The sequence below is a fragment of the Physeter macrocephalus genome, chromosome 19, assembly GCF_002837175.3.
Source record: "Physeter macrocephalus isolate SW-GA chromosome 19, ASM283717v5, whole genome shotgun sequence".
Classification (NCBI taxonomy): domain Eukaryota; kingdom Metazoa; phylum Chordata; class Mammalia; order Artiodactyla; family Physeteridae; genus Physeter; species Physeter macrocephalus.
The window spans coordinates 48,695,858-48,715,610 of record NC_041232.1 but is presented as its reverse complement, the minus strand read 5'-3'; the positions used below and the strand labels follow the sequence as shown (position 1 = coordinate 48,715,610).

General features: G+C 36.7%; 1 protein-coding gene across 5 annotated transcripts in view; it reads left to right on the top strand.

Moving 5' to 3' along the window:
• Positions 1-1,090: 1,090 nt before the first annotated feature.
• RPRD1A (regulation of nuclear pre-mRNA domain containing 1A) overlaps positions 1,091-19,753 on the top strand; it is a 77,801-nt gene continuing 59,138 nt past the window's right edge. For 2 of the 5 annotated variants that reach the window (XM_024120806.3, XM_028480225.1), the window contains exon 1: positions 1,091-1,322. In XM_024120806.3, coding sequence (XP_023976574.1) covers positions 1,172-1,322 — 151 coding nt within the window. In that variant the 5' untranslated portion in view covers positions 1,091-1,171. Of the gene's footprint in view, positions 1,323-10,824; positions 10,993-15,500; positions 15,580-19,753 lie in introns of all 5 variants that reach the window. The other 3 variants (XM_055080402.1, XM_028480226.2, XM_024120807.3) reach the window with 3 other exon arrangements.

The following is a 19,753-nucleotide window of genomic DNA, read 5'->3' as shown; positions in this document are numbered from 1 at the left end:
GAAGATACTGTTAGGTCTTGGGAGACAGGTTAAAGTTGGACTAAGTTAAGGCTTAGAACTAGACTAAGCAGATTGGATAAAGAAAAGGATGTAAAATGAGGGAAGGAGAAGAATGTAGAGATAGGAATTTATATTGGAGTGAGATGAAGAGGAAGGAGAGTTACCTCACCTCTTGCAGTATCTCTGAACCTCAAGCTGTAGTGACATTAAAAATGGGAAAGAGAAGCTATACTTATAATCAAACAAACAAATAAATAGGCAAAGTTCTTGAACAGTGTTTCCCAAAAGATGGCTTAGGAATTCCTGTGGTTTCTTATACACCTTTCTTGAAGTTTCTTGTATTAATATTTAGAATATGACAGCATCTGTCTTCTGTTTCTTTTGTGAATTATCATAGTTAAGACAAGTGCTATGTCCAAATGTGCTGAATTAATTATGAGATTTCTGAAATTAATTTTAAACTATGTAATATATGAATATGTTCTTGTAAAAAATGAAAACAATTCAGACACAGCTTAAGGGCACCAATTCTTATTCTCTCTTATTTGCATACTTATGAATTCTTATAAAATATATACTTTTATAAAACAAACATTATACTGTACTTTTTTTTGCAACTTAAAAAAAAAATCCACCATTGGATTTATGAATCTTTTAAACTGCTGCATTTATTCTGTAAGATGAAGTATCCCAATTGATTTGGCCATTTACTTGAAGAAAGTCCCAACTCTTCACTGTTACTGAGCTGGACCACACAACTAGCATTTGGCGCCTTGTGCAAACACGCTGGTGTTTAAGGCATTTTTAATTACCCCTTGGTAAAGATAGCTTCTCCCAGGAGGAGGGTTCTAAGCCTAACAAACCCCGCCCCGCCTCCAGCCCACACCCAGGGGGCACGACCCCCGACCACCTCTCCAGGGCGCGTCTCTTCCCCGCCCCTTCCGCTCGCCCTCGGCAGAGCCTGTTCGGTGGGCGGGGCGTGGGTAGGCCGTGACGTCACTGCCGGCTAGACGCCATTTTGCTGGTTTGCGGCCGATCTTGGATGTGGCGGCAGCGGTGGTGAGGGCGTGGGGAAGGGTGGGGTGAGGGGGCGAGGCCGCGGCGGGGGCGGTGAAACTCTCCTCCCCCTCAGCCCCACCGCGTGGGACGGCGTGAGCGCGGTATCGGAGGCATGTCCGCCTTCTCTGAGGCTGCGCTGGAGAAGAAGCTGTCGGAGTTGAGCAACTCGCAGCAGAGCGTGCAGACCCTGTCCTTGTGGCTCATCCACCACCGCAAGCACTCGCGGCCCATCGTCACAGTGTGGGAGCGGGAGCTGCGGAAAGGTGAGTCGGCCGCGCCTCTCGGCCTCTCCCCGCCGCTCCCCGCCACCCGGCCAGTTCCCTGGCATCCCCGGGACCACCCCCCTCCTTAGGAGCCCCACTCCCCTAGCGACCCCAACTCCCGGCTGCCCCGCACCCCGCCTCCCCAGCGCCCCGGGCTCCCTGGCGTCGGTGGTCTGCGGGCCAGGAGGAGCGGCGTGTACTGCGCTTCCTGCAAAGTCGACGTTTAGTAGGTGTTGTTGAAGAAGGTATTGTATAAAGGATTAACATTTCTATTGGTTTAACGTGGAAGTAGTAGCCAGGGGCTCAGCACTCCGCACCTAATTACAGTCAGGTTTTTTCGTTGGGTACATTATAATGGAGGATAGAGGAGGGGAAAGATTGGTATGGGGAGATACTTACATTATTTCTATAACACATCAACTCAAACTTGTAAAATTAAGGGGAATCATAGTTTTAGAGCTGGGGAGTGTAAAATAAGATGCTTGATGCAATGGAAAGAACTCTGAATTTGTAGATTTTAGAGGAGATGGATTAGGGAGATTTCTTAATTTCTGGATTGCAAGTGCCTCACCTGAAAATGAGGGAATTAGATTAAGTTGATCTAAGGTCCTTTCTTGCTCTATGATTATATGCCTCTAGGGCAGCGTCTTTATTTTACAGAGCATTCTATAGTGCTCCTGTAAATGAAGTTAACTTTTTTTCAGTTGTAGTCTGCTGTCACTAAAATATCTAGAAGAATCATTTCACTACTGCAGAGCAGATTTATCCGTAAGAACTGACTGTATGATGGTACGACTGAAAATTAAAATATTTCATTTGCTTAGTCTGAATTTGTACCTTAATTCTTATTTCATTGGATAAAGAGAATGGGCACTCTTAATTGTTGTTTCAGACATCCTGATGTACCTGATATGATGGTTATTTATTAATTGTTTTAACAAGCCGTTATTAAGTAGATGCTTGTGTACTGATCCATATGAAAGCCACATTATGTATTAATATCAGAGCCAAAATGTGGCATTGGCTATATAGAATGGAGACATTCTGTATATTTTCTTGTGTATTTGCTTGTGGTTAATCCCTTAGAACAGTGGTCCCCAACCTTTTTGACACCAGAGACTGGTTTTATGGAAAACAATTTTTCCACGGACCTGCGGGGGAGCGGGATGGTTTGGGGATGATTCAAGAGCGTTACATTTATTGTGCACTTTATTTCTATTATTATTACGTTGTAATACATAATGAAATAATTGTACAACTCACTATAATGCAGAATCAGTGGGAGCCCTGAGCTTGTTTTCCTGCAACTAGATGGTCCCACCTGGGGGTGATGGGAGACAGTGATATCCTAAGTGTGTTGCTTATGTCCAGTCTACTCCATAAGATGCAGCTAAATTGTCACTTGCCACTGATTGATAGGGTTTTGATGTGAGTCTGCAAGCAGTTGATTTATTATGGTCTCTGTGCAGTCAAACCTCTCTGCTAATGATAATCTGTATTTGCAGCCGCTCCCCAGCGCTAGCATCACCGCCTCAGCTCCACCTCAGATCATCAGGCATTAGATTCTCATAAGGAGCATGCAACCTAGGTCCCTAGCATGCGCAGTTCACGGTAGGGTTCGTGCTCCTATGAGAATTTAATGCTGCTGCTGATCTGACTGGAGGTGGAGCTCAGGTGGTAATGCGAGTGACGGGGAGCGGCTGTAAATACAGATGAAGCTTTGCTCACTTGCCCACTGCTCACCTTCTGCTGTGCAGCCCAGTTCCTAACATGCCGTGGACCAGTACCGGTCTGTGGCCCAGCAGTTGGAGACCCCTGCCTTAGAAGAAGTTGATGTAGAGCCCTGTTTTTCACTTCATATGTAAGTGTATGTGTATTGGCTCTCATGGAGGAATTCACCTGTGAGTGGCCAAAAAAGTTTGAGAAACACAGATATAAATGTCTGGCAAATAGCTGTGAACTTTGAGAAGGCAGGAATTGTCTTTGTTTTTCTACCTTACTAGATACGGAAATCAGCAACAGGTTTATATTTGGGGGTGGGGTGGGGAGGGGAGAAAGAGCATAAGGATTGGTACCCAGATTGTTCTTAACTACCACAAATCAGTAGAAAAATGGCCATACTGTTAAAGGCATTTTACATAAGCGGAAACCTGAAAGGCCAATAAATGATACTCGATCTTACTAATCAAGAAAAAATAAATCAATGAAGTACCAGTTTAGACCCTTTGGTTTGCAAAATTAAAATTATGATAGGAAATGCCCTGCCAGTCCAGTGGTTAGGACCCGGCGTTTTCACTGCCTGGGGCCCCAGTTCTATTTCTGGTTGGAGAAGTAAGATCCCGGGGTACAGCCAAAAAAAAAAAAAAGAAAAAAGGTGTGACAGTACCAAGGATTGGTGAGGATGACAGGAAACAAGAACTCTCTTACACTGCTGATTGTAGTGTAAAAAAGGAGATGAACTTAGCAACCTCTAAGGAAGTTGAAGGTATATGTCCTTTGGCCTACCAGTTCCATTAATATATCCTGGAAACTCAAGAAATTATGTTTATTGTAGCCTCTTAATAACAAAATTAGATAAACACTTTAAACATCTCATTAGTTAGAGTATGGACAAACGTATTTTGTCTTTCATACATATAATACTGTCCAACAGTTTTTGTGAATGAACTAGAGCTGCATGAAACGACATGAATGTTGGGCTAAGAAAGCAAGGTGCAGACCAGTATGCTATATAGTGAAAGTTTGCAAACATGCAGAACAGTACTCTATATTGTTTACAGATATCTGTAGCTAGAACATGCATAGAAATGATTAACACCATAGTCCAAGATAGTGGCTACCATAAGGAAGAGAGGGAATGAAAATGGATCTGTGTTAACTTATAGTACATATATATGAAACATTTTTTGAAACAAATGGAAAATGATAAGATGTTCTATTAGCTGAGTTTGGGGATGTTTTCATATGTTTAAATGTTTCATAAATAGAAAGAATTAAAGGCATATAAATAGATGCTTTAGGAGGAGAGTAGTGTTGGATGATGATGGTGTTGATAGAAATGGTAGTAATAGTGGAGGTGATGATCATGCTGCTGCTGCAGCTGCAGTTCTCATTGTGCTGTGGGCTTTTCTGCCAAGGGTTTCCTTTCCTTGACACATGATTGTGGCTTTGTAGGGTGTAGCCGTTATGTCCTCCCCATTCTCTGCAGTTTTGCTCATCGTCTTTAGGATCCTCTGTTTCCTTTAGCATAATGATAGTGACAGTAATTTACTGAGTACAAGGCATTGTTTTAGGCATCTTACTGTGATATCTTGACTCCTCACATTATCTCTGCAAAGAAGTATTTTTGAAAGGAATTGATCAAATATGAAATGTCAAGAAATAAACTAAGGAAAATTAGTTGAACATTTTGTATTAAGCTAGGCATTCTTTAGTTTCTTGAAGTGTTTAAAGAAGACAAAAATGTGACATTGGTAGGAAAAATTACCGCTCAAAATATGAGAATGAGTAGGTAAAATGATACGTCAGATATGGTAATCATGCAGTTGTGAAGATTTCTCCTTTGTCTACTTTTCTTATTTTTGTCTCCTTTAAAGAAAGATAATTTCTTTTTGGAGGGATAATACCCCATGGCCCTTATGAAGACCAAAGTAGCTATAATTTCCCTGATAAATGCTATAGAGTGTAACCAAAAACATAAGTGACCATTTTGTTGTTTTGTAACAGCTCTATTGAGTTATAATTGAGATACCATACAATTTACCCATTTGGTTTTTAGTATATCATATATTGTAAAACCATCACCACAATAAATTTTAGAACATTTCATAACCCATGTCTTTTAGCCATCATTCCCGCTTCCCCACCTCTAGGCAACCACTAATTTACTTTGTTTCTATAGATTTGCCTTAAATGGAATCATATGATATATAGTCTTTTGTGACTGGGCTTCCTTTGGTTAGGATAATATCCTCTAGGCTCATTCTTGTTGCAGCATGTATTTAGTACTTCATCCCTTTTTATGGCCAAATAATAATCCATTGTATGCATTTATCCATTCATCAGTTGATAGACATTTGGGTTGATTCCACTTTTTGGCTATTATGAACAATACTGCTATGAATATTTGTGTACAAGTTTTTGTGTGGATGTGTTTTAATTTTTCTTAGATATATACCTAGGAATAGAATTGCTAGGTCATATATGAACTCTACATTTAACGTTTTGGGGAGTTGCCAGACTGTTTTCCACAGTGACTGCATCATTATATATTCCTACCTGCAGTGTATGAGGGTCCAATTTCTCCACATCTTTAACAACACTTATTATTATCTGTCTTTTTGATTATAGCCACCCTGTTGGGTGTAAAGTGTCTTGTGGTTTTGATTTGTGTTTCCCTGATGACTAATGATGTCGAGCATATTTTCATTTGCTTATTGGCCATTTGTATGTCATCTTTGGAGAACTGTCTGTTCAGATCCTTGCCCATTTTAAAATTGCATTGTCTTTTTTTTTAATTTTAGAATTTTATTTTTTTTATACAGCAAGTTCTTATTAGTTGTCTTTTATTATTAAGTGTTCTTTATGTATTTTATTTTATTTTTAATTTATTTTTATTTTTTAAAATTTATTTTTACATCTTTATTGAAGTATAATTGCTTTACAATGGTGTGTTAGTTTCTGCTTTATAACAAAGTGAATCAGCTATACATATATCTTTATGTATTTTACATACAAGTCTGTTATCAGATCCATGACTTGCAAATATTTTCTCCCATTCATTGGGTTGTCTTTTCAATTTCTTAATACTGTCTTTTGAAGGTGATTGTTTTAAACTCTGAACTTCTCAGTAGTGGGCTAAATTATAAATTAGCCCACTAATTAAATTATATGTTGCATTAATTGCTGTAGAAATATCATCCATGAACGTACCAGAATTTACAAAACAACACTGACAGGCTCTTTCCTACATGCAAGTACAAGAACAACAAATCTCTGCAAGAGTTGTAGAAAGAGAATAGATAGGAGGAAGTTCTTTGCAGTTGATTAGAGGTGCTGCTTTCAGTAGTCTAGTTGATTGAGTCCTTTACACTGCCTCTTGTTATTATGTTATTCATATTTGAGTCTTAACAAAATCATAATTGCCTCAGCCCTTTAGAGTATGTTAATTCACCCTGTATTTATTATCTTATATATGTCTAGCATTAAATATATTCCAGTAATAAAACATGTTTTTTTGGTTTTGTTTTGTTTTGGCCATGCCGCGTGGCTTGCGGGATCTTAGTTCCCTGACCAGGGATTGAACCTGGGCCACAGCAGTGCAAGTGCCAGGTCCTAACCACTGGACCGGCAGGGATATATTTATATGTCAAATATATTTCAATTAAAAAAATAAATAAGAAGAAAGAAAGTTGGTCCCTGCCCTCATAGAATTTGTAGTCTCATGGGGAGGGCAAACAATGAACAAGAAAATTGTAAATATAAATTTTGTATTAAGTGCATTTAAGGGAGGAGAACCTTAAGTAGTTAGATGGTGAGGGAAAAGATCTCTGTAAGGTGACCTTCAATTAAAGACCTCTCTGAACCAGCTATGCCATAAGTGGGGAGGAGGTATTCAGCTACTGGGATATGTGAAGATGCTGAGGCAAGAAATAGCTTGGAATGCAAAGAGCCAAACCTGGGAATGTTCAGCCCTTGAATGCTTGTTACTGTTTTTCCCCAACTGGCAACAATTAAAATATTAAAATGCCTAAAGTTTAGATTTTCCTTCTATTTGTAATCACTTGTTAAAATCAGTACTTTGTTATCAATAAACTGTATTAGACATCTTTCAGGGAACTAATTATCACTTTATATTGTATTATAGAATGGGGGTTATGTGTTGGTTAAGAAGTAGATAGTGGGTTCCTATAGGTGGTTGTTTACCAAGTTTTAGTCTGCATAATCTCAACATATTGCCTTTGATAAAGGTTCTTAAATATGTCGAATTAACATTTATATTCATGAATATGGCTTTAGGTTTGTAAGTGGTGCTGAAATAAGTACTGTATATTCTTAGATGCTCTGTTTGGTTTTAGAAAAATACAAAAGGTTAAAGAACATTTTTCATCCTCTTTAAAAACATGTAGCCGTATAAATCTTTAAAACGAAGAGATTCTGTTTTTGAATTGACAATTCAATGGCTTTTATATTATATTGTCTAATACTGTTATTTTGGACAATACTATTATACTTTTTTGTAGTTAAAATTAAACAAGTAAGTTAGACAGTGTTTATATTTTGTTAATTACACTAAGAATTTGTTTTTCTCAAATCTGTATGACTTTTATGTACCTCAGTGTAGTCATCGTCCAGCTGTAACAGTTATATTCTTTGTTAACAACTTTTAAAAAGTTAATTTCTTAAAATATCATCAAATATCCAGCTAGTATTTGTTTCCTTGATTGTCTCACATTTTTTTTTTAGCCAGTTATTTGAATCAGGATGCAAGTAAAGTTTCTTCATTGCATTTGATTATTATATTTAAGTTCCTTTACATCTATGGATTCCCTCTTTTATTTTAAATTTATTCTTTGAAAAAATCACATTGGTTGTTCCATAGATATTCTCAGCGTCTAGACCAGGGATTATCGACTGTATGATTAGAGGATCCCTTTATTTTTGTAAAAATTATTAAAGGCCCCAGATCTTTCATTTATGTGGTTTATATTTATTGGGAGTTATATTAGAAAGTGAAACATTGAAAAATATTTATTTAATAACTTATTTTAAAACTGTGGTACTAAATTGATTTTATGTTAACATAAAATGACATTTTTAATGAAAAATAACTTAAAAATATTAGAGAAAGGAGTGATTGATTTACATTTTTGCAGATCTTTATGTCTGTCTTAATTAAAGACAGCTGAATTCTCATGTCAGCTTTTGCATTCAGTCTTTTGTGATGTATATCACATAACCTCAGGAATATACCACTGTACACAGGTGAGAGGATGAGAGCGAAAAAGACAAATAATGTCTTAGTATTATTGTGAAAATAGTTCTGAGTTCATGGACTCCATGAAAGGGTTTTGAGGACCCGCCAACAATTCACAAACCAGATATTAAGAGCTAGGCCATTTCCTATTATTGATAGTTAGATCAAGAGGCTAGCACACATTGCTTTGCCTTAAGCAGACATATTCCCTCCAAAATGTTAATTCCTACTCAGTGTGAACTTAAACCAAATTTATGAAATTTCCCTTTGGGTTATAATATAATTTTCTTTAGGTTCTCTTTCCTATAACATACAGCTTTTTAAAAAATCGGATGATTTGATGTTGTTTTTATGGCTCCAAAATTTAAGGAAATTATCCTTAAATTTCTAATAAAAATAAAGGTGTGCGCCTACATTAAACAAACATAATTATAGTTCATAATTTTACAAGTGTATTTTTGAATAAAATGAAATTTTCATTTGATATGTAAAAGTTTCTCCTGTTGGTTTCCTTTACTCAGCAAATACCTATTGAGCGCCTGCTCTGTTGCTAGACCAAGGATGATTCAGTGGATAAGGGAGACATAGCTTACATATCAGTCGGGGCAACAGACTCTGCTAAATTAGTAACTTCATAGTGATACAAAAGAGAAATATCAATATAATTGGGAAACTAGCTTAGTTTAGGCACTCAGGGAAGGCTTCTTTGATTTGAGATTTGAAGTAAAGAATTTACTAGGGGCTGTACAAAGTATGTAGACATAGTTTTTACTGTTGCTTTAATTGTTTGAATGTGGTTTTATGTCAAACAAAGGTTATTTGACATTTTAAATGTAACATTTCAGTTTACAACTCCTTTTCGGAACTAGACAGGATAATAAAGTAAATATTTTAGGTAGACTTTTAATGTTTTATGTCAGCAAAGAACTTTAAGTGATTTAAGATTTTAAAATCCTTTTGTTTGTAAAAATGTATGAAGAGGATTATAATAATGAATTATTTATGTAGTCACCTTGCAATCATCTAGGTTATTTGGTCATTTTTGGTTCTCTAGCTTAACTCTTGGCTTTTATCAGGTACCTGTTAGTCTTGTTCTTTTTATAGCTTTTCCTTATCCCTTTTATATCTATAATAACTGAGAAACTAAGAAAAAAATTACAATTCTGTATACTTTCCAGGTGTATTTTTAAAAATACAGTATATTTTAGTAGGCAATAACATGCGTGTAATAAAAAATTGAAAAGTCACAAAGGCTCCTTTCCACTCTTTTACCCCCCCATTTTCCTTACCCAGAATCAGTCTGTTAAGTTTATTCTTCCAGAATTTTCTATGCATATATAGTCATCTACATATGATACAATTCCTTTCTCTCTCATGTTTAGACAAATAGTTGGATATTATATAGATTTCTCTGTGCTTTTGCTTTTTTTTTCTTTTTAATATATCTTTCAGATTATGATGTATTTATATATATGATGTTGCCTTAATTAAAAAAATGACTGCACTGTATTACATTTCATGGATGCACCAAAATTTATATAACTGTTACTCTATTGATGAACATTTAGGATGTGTCAGTTTATCTTACAGTTTATAAGTATCAATTTATGTTACTAAATATTCTTATTATTTTCTTAATGGTTTCAGCTGATAGAAGTGGTAGGCATTGGTTTATCACACCATTTTTTTGAAGTTCTTTTTACCTCCACCCATTTGAAATGCCTCCTTTAACATGCACTCAGTTTTCATATATATTTGGCATATTTGTAGACTGTCATTCTGCTCCATTCATCGGTCTACTCATGTATCACTGTCACACTCTTTATTATGTTTTCACATCTAGTAGGACATCCCGCTCCAACCCTGCACCGGCCTGCAAATTGCTCTTCTTTTTTTTTCCCAGAGTTTTCTTGTGTCTTCTTGTTTTGTTTTTCCATATAAATGCTAGAATCAACTTGTCATTTGCAAGAAAAAAATTATTTTGGTATTTTATTAGCTCAAAGAGAATTCACATCTTTTTTTTTCTTTTTTTCCTTTCTGCATGGCATGTGGGATCTTAGTTCCCTGACCAGGGATTGAACCCGTGCCCCCTGCAGTGGAAGCTCAGAGTCTTAACCACTGGACTGCCATGAAATTCCCGAGGATTTACATCTTTATGATGGCTAATCTTCTTAGGCTGAGAACCGTGCAGTCTTATTCTAAATGTATTTGTTGTAATTGTTTAAGTAACTGGTTCTCAAACTTGTTCAGGTATTAGTTCATGATGCCTTGTAAAGCCCTGTGAAGACCATCACGAAATGCACATTTAAGTTTACAATAACTGTATAACTTTGCACTAAATGTATCTCATTTAATTCTAGTACAGGCTAATAGAAGAAAGTGTCAGAGGATTGTCATGTTATGCAAAAGCACTTGAAACTGAAAACATTTACATTCATTAAGTTTTTGTTTGTTTGTTTTTGGTTTTTTTGTAAATTGGGAAAATGGTTTGCATTGGTTGATTTTTGTGATGACATTTTGGTCTAGTTCAAGGAATATTCTTCTTCAAGAGCACGTTTAAAAACCTTATCTATTTATGAATGGATGAAGAAGATGTACATATATGCAGTGGAATACTACTCAGCCATAAAAAAGAATGAAATAATGCCATTTGCAGCAACATGGATGGACTTAGAGATTGTCATACTAAGTGAAGTAAGTCAGAAAGAGAATGAAAAATGCCATATGATATCACTTGTATGTGGAATCTAAAACATAACACAAATGAACCTATCTATGAAACAGAAACAGACAGACCTAGAGAATAGACTTGTGGTTGCTAAGGGGGGCGGGGGACGGATGGCCTGGGAGTTTAGGGTTAGTAGATGCAAACTATTATATATGGAATGGATAAACAACAAGGTCCTACTGTATGGCACAGGGAACTCTTTTCACTCTCCTGTGATAAACCATAATGGAAAAGAATATAAAAAAGAATGTATATATATGTATAACTGAATGACCTTGCTGTATAGCAAAAATTAACACAACATTGCAAATCAACTACATGACAATTAAAAAAAACCCTTGTCTATTTAATTCAACATGCTGTTTTCATCTTTTTTTTTTTAACATCTTTATTGGAGTATAACTGTTTTACAATGGTGTGTTAGTTTCTGCTTTACAACAAAGTGAATCAGTATTGGAATAAATCATGTGTACTGTATTCTATTTTATAGATTATTCTTTTAAACAAGAAGGTTTGGCTAGTTAAGGACCATATTTTTCCTGAACTATCAAAAAATTCAGTTTTCTTAGTAGAAAATCATGAGTTATCTTGAAGAGCACTTGTGATGGTTAATTTTATGTGTCAAATTGACTGGGCCACAGGTGGCTTTAGATATTTGGTCAAACAGTATTTTGGGTATGTCTGTGCAGATGTTTCTGGCTGAGATAAAACATTTGAATCTGTAGAGTGAGTAAAGCAGGTTGGCCTTCTTAATGTTGATGGGCCTCTTTCAGTCAGTTGAAGGCTGGAATAGAACAAAAAGGCTGACGCTTCGGTGAGTAAGAGGGAAACTTGTCCTTCCTGACTGCCTTCTTTCCTGCCTTTGGACTTAAAGTGAGACATGGGCTCTTCCTGGATCTTGAGTCTGCTTTCTGACAAGTGCTATGCCATCAGCTCTCCTGGGTCTCCAGTTTGCTGACTGCAGATCTTGGGACTTAACAGCCTCTGTAAGCACATGAACCAGTTCCTTATAATATCTTTCTGTGTATGCACACACACCTTATTAGTTCTGTTTCTCTGGAACACCCTGAGTAATGTAGTACATAATCCAGATTTACAATTTAATTAGTAAATCAACTAATACTTAATGTGGATTTAATCCAAGTTATTGTTTTAGAATTTTAAAAATGCAGTTGATGTGCTATAACTAGCACATAGAAAACGCTTAATGATTAAGAATAGTTTCACTTTATATATTTTATTTTTAAAAATTTTTTAAATTTATTTTTATTTATTTTTTTGGCTGCGTTAGGTGTTCATTGCTGCGCGCGGGCTTTCTCTAGTTGCGGCGAGTGGGGGCTACTCTTCGTTGCAGTGCACAGGCTTCTCGTTGCAGTGGCTTCTCTTGTTGAGGAGCATGGGCTCTAGGCGCGTGGGCTTCAGTAGTTGTGGCACGCAGGCTTCAGTAGTTGTGGCGCGCAGGCTCAGTAGTTGTGGCGCGTGGGCTTGGTTGCTTCGCAGCATGTGGGGTCTTCCTGGATCAGGGATTGAACCCGTGTCCCCTGCATTGGCAGGTGGATTCTTAACCACTGCGCTGCCAGGCAAGTCCCACTTTATATATTTATAATTGACACTTTAGGTGTAATTTTTGCTTTCTTCCATCAATATGCTGATGATTCAGTATTCTTTTTTTTTTTTTTTTTTAGCAGTCTCAATGTCACTGTATTTCTTGAGCACCTCAAACTCAGCATGTACAATGCAACACTTTGTCATCTTTCCCCACTCTTGTCCCACTTCCCTGTTACTCTTCCTGTATTTCCTATTTGAGTGAAAGGGATTACTGTCTACCAGTTGCCTAATTTCAGAACTTCAAGATTATCTTGACCCCTCTCTTTATACATGCCTCACCTGCAGCTTTTCTATTGCTATTTTAACAGTATTCTGTTTGTCTTTGCTATCCCATCCCACTGCCCACCTCCTCATCTTTTACTAGCACTCTTGCAGTAATCCTACTCCTAGGTATATATTCAGAAGAATTGAAAGGAGGTATTCAAACAAATACTATACAAGAATGCTCATAGCAGTGTTATTCACAATACTCAAAAGGTGGAAACAACCTGAACATCCATTAGTGGATGAATAGATTTATGTGGTATATCCATGCAATGGAATATTATTCAGCCATAGAAAGGAATGAAATACTGATTCATGGTACAATGTGGATGAACCTCAAAAACATATTAAGTGAGGACTTACCTGGTGGTCAAGTGGTTTAAGAATCCTCCTGCCAGTGCAGGAGACATGGGTTTGATCACTGCTCCAGGAAGATCCCATGTGCTGCGGGGCAACTAAGCCAGTGCGCCACAACTACTGAGCTGATGCTCTAGAGCCCGTGAGCTGCAACTACTGAGCCCCCGCGCCACAACTACTGAAGCCCGCACGCCTAGAGCCTGTGCTCCGCAACAAAAGAAGCTATTGCAACGAGGAGCCCGAGCACCACAACGAAGAGTAGCCCCCGCTTGCTGCAACTAGAGAAAGCCTGCATGCAGCAACAAAGGCCCAACAGCAGCCCAAAAAAAAAAAAAGAAAAAATGAAGAGAAAGAAGCCAGACGCAAAAGGTCACATATCGTAGGATTTCATTTTATATGAAATATCTGTTGAATACCAATAGAATAGATGAATCCACAAAGAGAGAAAGTCATTGCCAGAGACTGGGGGGAGAAGAGTAATGGGAAATGAATGACTGTTTAATGGGTATGAGGTTGTCTCTGGGGGTGACAGAAGTGTTTTGGAAATAGGTGTAGGTGATAGTTGCACAACCATATGGTAAATGCTCCTGGATTATACACTTTAACATGGTTAATTTAATGTAATGTGAACTTTCTCTCAATTAAAAAAAAGATGATATAGGGAATTACCCAGCAGTCCAGTGGTTGAGACTCCAGGCTTTCATTGCCAAGGGCACAGGTTCGATCCCTCTTTGGGGAACTAAAATCCCACAAGCCTCACAGTGTGGCCAAAAAAATAAATAAATAAAAATATAAAAATAAAAAAAGGTGATATAAACACATTGCACTTTTATGTGTCTTTATATTGTTGTTGTCACAAACTACATTTTTTTGGTTTTTTTTGGCTGCGCGGTGCACCGTGTGCGATATGCAGCATGCGGGGTCTTAGTTCCTGACCAGAGATTGAACCTGGGCCCCCTGCATTGGGAGCGTGGAGTCTTAACCACTGGACCACCAGGGAAATCCCACAAACTACATCTTATATATGTTGTGTGCCCATCATCAGACTTATTATTATTTTATGCATTTCTATTTTAATTCACATAGGAAACCAAAAGAGAAGTTACCAACAAAAAAATAAAGTAATACTGGCTTTTATATTTACTTATGTAGATACTTTACTGATGTTCGTTATTTCTTTATATGGCTTCTAGTTACGATCTAGTGTTCTTTCATGTCCGTCTGAAGGACTCTCTTTAGCATTTCTTGTAGGAGACATCTACTACCAATAAAGTCCTTCAGGTTTTGTTTACCTTGAAATGTCTTAATTTCTTCTTCAGTATTGAAGGGTAGTTTTGCCAGATTTAAAATTCTTGGTCGACATTCCCCACCTCACCCCCATCCCCAGGGGTTTAAATATGGCATCTCATAGCCTTCTGGCCTCCACAGTTTGATGAGAAATTGTTAATCTTATTGAGGCTCCCTTGTGTTTATATGACAATGAGTCGCTAATTGCTGCTTTCAAAAATTCTTTGTCTTTGGACAGTTTGATTATAATGTTTCTCAGTGTGGGTCTCTGAGTTATTCCTACCTGGAGTTCATTGAGCTTCTTAGATTCGTAGATTCATGCCTTTTTTTTTAAATTTGGGGAGTTTTTGGCCATTATTTCTCCAGATATTCTTTATGCACCCTCTTCTCTTTCTCAGACTCCTATAATGTGTGTTTGTTGGCTTGGTGGTGTCCTACAGGTCCATTGTACTCTGTTCTCTTGCCTTTATTCTTTTTCCTTCTGCTCCCCAGACTCCATTTCAATGGTCTTATCTTCATATTTGTCATTTCTCTTTATTCTTGACATTTTCTCTGGTGTCACCTCCATGTACTTTTTATTGCTATTATTATAGCATTTAACATATAGTATTTTATTGGTTCTGTGTTGAGTTTCTTATTACTGGAGGACTGAGCCTATTCCTTTGTTTCCTCAACGTAGCATACAGTAGATACACAGTAAGTATGTGTTGAGTGAGTTACTGAATGAATGTTGCAAAGTATATAGAATCTGAGACTTTTAGAGCTAGAAGGAGTATTGCAGAATGTTTTGCTGTTTTTTTTTTAAGAGTAGTGCCTGAATTTGGAACTTTTGACATCTTAAGGCAAATATTGAACTCCATTTATAAACATTTACCTGATTGAGAGAAAGACTTGAAAAATGTCCAGCTTTTTCAGTCTATCATATTGTTCTGCTCTTGCCATATTTATCCATCTTTAGAGAAGTGGTTCTTAAGGTGTGGTGACTGGATCCCCCTTGGTGGATCACCAAGACCCTTTTAAGAGGCATATGGGACAAGGTAAAAAAATGTTTTCATAATACTACTAAGATGTTCTCTCTCCCCTGGCCCTTTTCACTGTGTTGGCATGTTCTGTGGTGGTGTAAAAGCAAAGGTGGGTGAAAACTGGTAGTGTCTAATCATTAGTCAAGGCAGAGACACCAGACTGTACCAGTAATCATTGTATTTTTCACACCACACGTTCACAGCTTAAAAAATATATCACTTACCTGACAGCGCTCATCAACGTAGCTCAGATTACTAATTTTGTTAAATCTTGACCCTTGAGTGCATGTGTCTCTGTGCATGTGTGTGCGCATGCACTTTTTTCATTGTGTAAAATATACATAACATAAAATTTAACGTTTTAACCTTCTTTTCTTTATTGTGGTAAAATATACATAATATAAATTTACCATTTTAACCATTTTTTAAGTGTACAGTTCAGTGCAGTTAAGTCCATTCACATTGTTTTGCAGCCGTCATCACCGTCCACCTCCAGAACTTTTTTCATTTTCCCAAACTGAAACTCCATTCCCATTAAACAGTAATTCCCTTTTCTCTCCCAGCACCTGGCAACCACCCATCTACTTCCTGTCAGTTTGAATTCAGCTACTCTAGTTGCCTCATTTAAGTGAAATCATACAGTTTATTCTTTTGTGACTGGCTTATTTAACTTAGCATTATATCTTCAAGGTTCATCCATGCTGTAGCATGTGTCAGAACTTCTTTCCTTTTAAAAGGCTGAATAATACTCTTGTATGTATATACCACATTTTATTTATTTGTCTGTTGATGGCACTAGGGTTCCTTCCACTTTTTGGCTATTGTGAATAATGCTGGTATGAACATGGTTTTACAAATATCTGTTTGAGTCCCTTCTTCTTTTGAGTATGTACCGAGAAGTGGAGATGGTAAATCATATGGTAATTTGATGTTAATTTTTTTAAAAATAAATTTATTTTACTTATTTATTTTTGGCTGCAGTGGGTCTTTCGTTGCTGGGCGCGGGCTTTCTCTAGTTGCAGCGAGTGGGGGCTACTCTTCGTTGTGCTCGGGCTGCTCATTGCAGTGGCTTCTCTTGTTGCAGAGCATGGGCTCTAGGTGCGGGGGCTTCAGTAGTTGCTACACATGGGCTCAGTAGTTGTGGCGCACGGGCTCCAGAACGCAGGAAGGCTCAGTAGTTGTGGCACATGGGCTTAGTTGCTCTGTGGCATATGGGATCTTCCTGGAGCAGGGCTTGAACCCATGTCCCCTGCATAGGCGGGCAGATTCTTAACCGCTGTGCCACCAGGAAAGCTCTCTGTGTTTAATTTTTTAAGGAACAACTGTACTGCTTTCCATACGAGCTGTGCCATTTTACATTCCTACTTGCAGTGCACCAGGATTCCAATTTCTGCATGTTTTCATCAGTGTCTGTTATTTTCTGTTTTTTTCTTTTTTGTTTTGAAAAAAGACATTCTAAGTGGAATGGAGTGGTATCTGTGGTTTTAATTTGCGGTTCCATAATGACTAGTAATGACTATATATGTAAGAGTTTTTTGCTAGGCTCGCTCTTCTATTTTATTGGTCTATATGTCTGTTCTTATGCCTAGACTACACTATTCTGATTACGATAGTTTTCTAGTAAGTATTGAGATCAGTAAGTATGAGTCTTTCCATTTTAATTTTCTTTTTAAATATTGTTTTGGCTATTTGGGATCATTTGGGAATCTATATGAATTTTAAGATGGGTTTTTCGATTTCTACCAAAATGCCATTGGGAGTTTGATAGGGATTGCTTTTAATTTGTAGGTTGCTTTGAGCAGTGTTATCTTAGCAATATTAAGTCTTCTAGTCCATGAAAATGGGATGTGTTTCAATTTATTTGTTTCTTTTATTTCTTATTATAGTTTTCAGTGTACAAATCTTACACCTCTTTGGTTAAACTTATTTCCTAAGTATTTTATTCTTTTTGATATAATGGTAAGTAGAATTCTTAGTTTCTTTTTTGGATCATTCATTGTTAATCTATAGAAATGCAATTCATTTTTGAATGTTTTGTATTCTGCAACTTTGCTGAATTCATTTATTAGCTCTAACAGTTTTTTTGGACTCATTAGGGTTTTATACAAGTAACATCTGTGAACAGAGATAATTTTACCTCTTCCTTTCTTATTTGGATGTCTTATTTCTTTTTCTTACCTAATTGCCATGGCTGGAACTTCCAATACTGTGTTAAATTAAAGTGGTAAAAGTGAACATCCTTCTCCTTTTCCTGATCTTAGGGGAAAAGCTGTCAGTCTTTGACTATTGAGTATTGCATTAGAGGTGATTACATATCTTTTTAATAATCTGTGTGACAAAATGAGAAGTCTACATAAAGTGCCATATACTGAATATTCTGGAGGAAATACGCCTGTGTGATTGAATTGTGAGCTAAGCCAGATGCTTTTTTCACAGAGCACCATTTTATTTGAAAACATGACAAGAGAAAGTGTGATTATTGAGACACGGATATTTGGCGGATGTTTTCTCAAAAAAATGAATATGATGAACCTGTTTTATCAAGGAAGACAACTGACAGTATTTGTTGCCCATTATAAAATTCACGTTTTCAAGCAAAAATTAGAATTTTGAGAAACTCAAATGTGCCTTCATGAGCCTGACAACTTCCCAATGCTTTTAAACACTTTTCCAGTGAAATCAATAGTGATACTTACAAATGTGATTTTTTTCTATTGCCTAATAAAATGTTTCAGCAGTTGGAATGTTTGTGTAACTCAGCAAACCAGTATCTTTCAAAAGACTTGTGCATGATGTTACAAAATTATACAGGAATCAAAGATCCATTCAAAGAGCATGGTAGCTTAAAGTATTTAATGTAAAAGAGTTTTAGCAGTTCATTGATAAGTTTTCAGATTCCATATTACAATTTAGAATCTTTTTAAAAACTACAACTTGTTGGATTTTGGTGTAGTTTCAAAGAATACCCACAATTATCTGTAAAGACTGTTAAAACACTTTTCTCTTACCAAGTTTATACCAAGTTAAAACACTTTTCTCTTTACCAAGTTTATTTATATATGTGGTCTGCTTTTTTTTTTACATTACTTTTACTAAAACAATATATTGTGGTATGTTTAATAGGGAAGCAGATATGAGAATCCAGCTGTATTCTGTTGAACTGGAGATTTGTAAAAACGTAAAACAGTATGACTCCTCTCACTTAAAATTTTTTTGATGGAAGTATATTTTTTAAACAAATGTTATTTATGTTAACATATAATTTTAAAAATTGTTTTTAAAGGAACTAGCGCATGTCTTAAGAATTCCTCTTTTTAAATTTTTAATAAGGTAAGTATTGGTGGATAAACAAAAGTTTTTGGGGGTTCTCAAGAATTTGTAAGAGTATGAAGGAGTCCTGAAACCAGAAAGTTTGAGAGCTGTTCTCAGATTAACAGAAACGATGGATGCTTTGTGTTAATTTTCTTTTAGCTCCTCTCTATCTTGCCTAGTTTAATGCAGTAATTGTTTTCGTTTTTAAAGCTTTAGCTTTCAGATTCTTTTCGAGTTAAGTCACTGAAATTGATATTAATGTTTATAAATAAATATGTAGAGTGAACACTGGATTTTGTTTCAACCACCCTCTTCTGGGAGTGCTTTTGTAGTGATTTTTTAGCTTCAAAACTAGAGGACTTAACATGAAATTTTTGAAAATACCGTTTATTTTTCTATAACTACAGATTCACATTCAGTTGTAAGAAATAATACAGAGACGTCCTGTTTACCCATTTCCAGCTTCCCCCAATGATAGCATCATGGAAAACTAGTTTAAAATAAAATTTCTATAATTATAGGTACTGCAAAACATCATAACTGTGATACTGACAATGATACAGTCAAAATATGGAACATTTCCATCACCACGAGGAACCCTCATGTTGCCTTTTAAAAAATTTTTAACATCTTTATTGGAGTATAATTGCTTTACAATGGTGTGTTAGTTTCTGCTTTACAACAAAGTGAATCAGTTATACATATACACATGTTCCCATATCTCTTCCCTCTTGCGTCTCCCTCCCTCCCACCCTCCCAATCCCACCCCTCTAGGTGGTCACAAACCACCTAGCTGATCTCCCTGTGCCATGTGGCTGCTTCCCACTAGCTGTCCACCCTACGTTTGGTAGTGTATATATGTCCATGCCACTCTCTC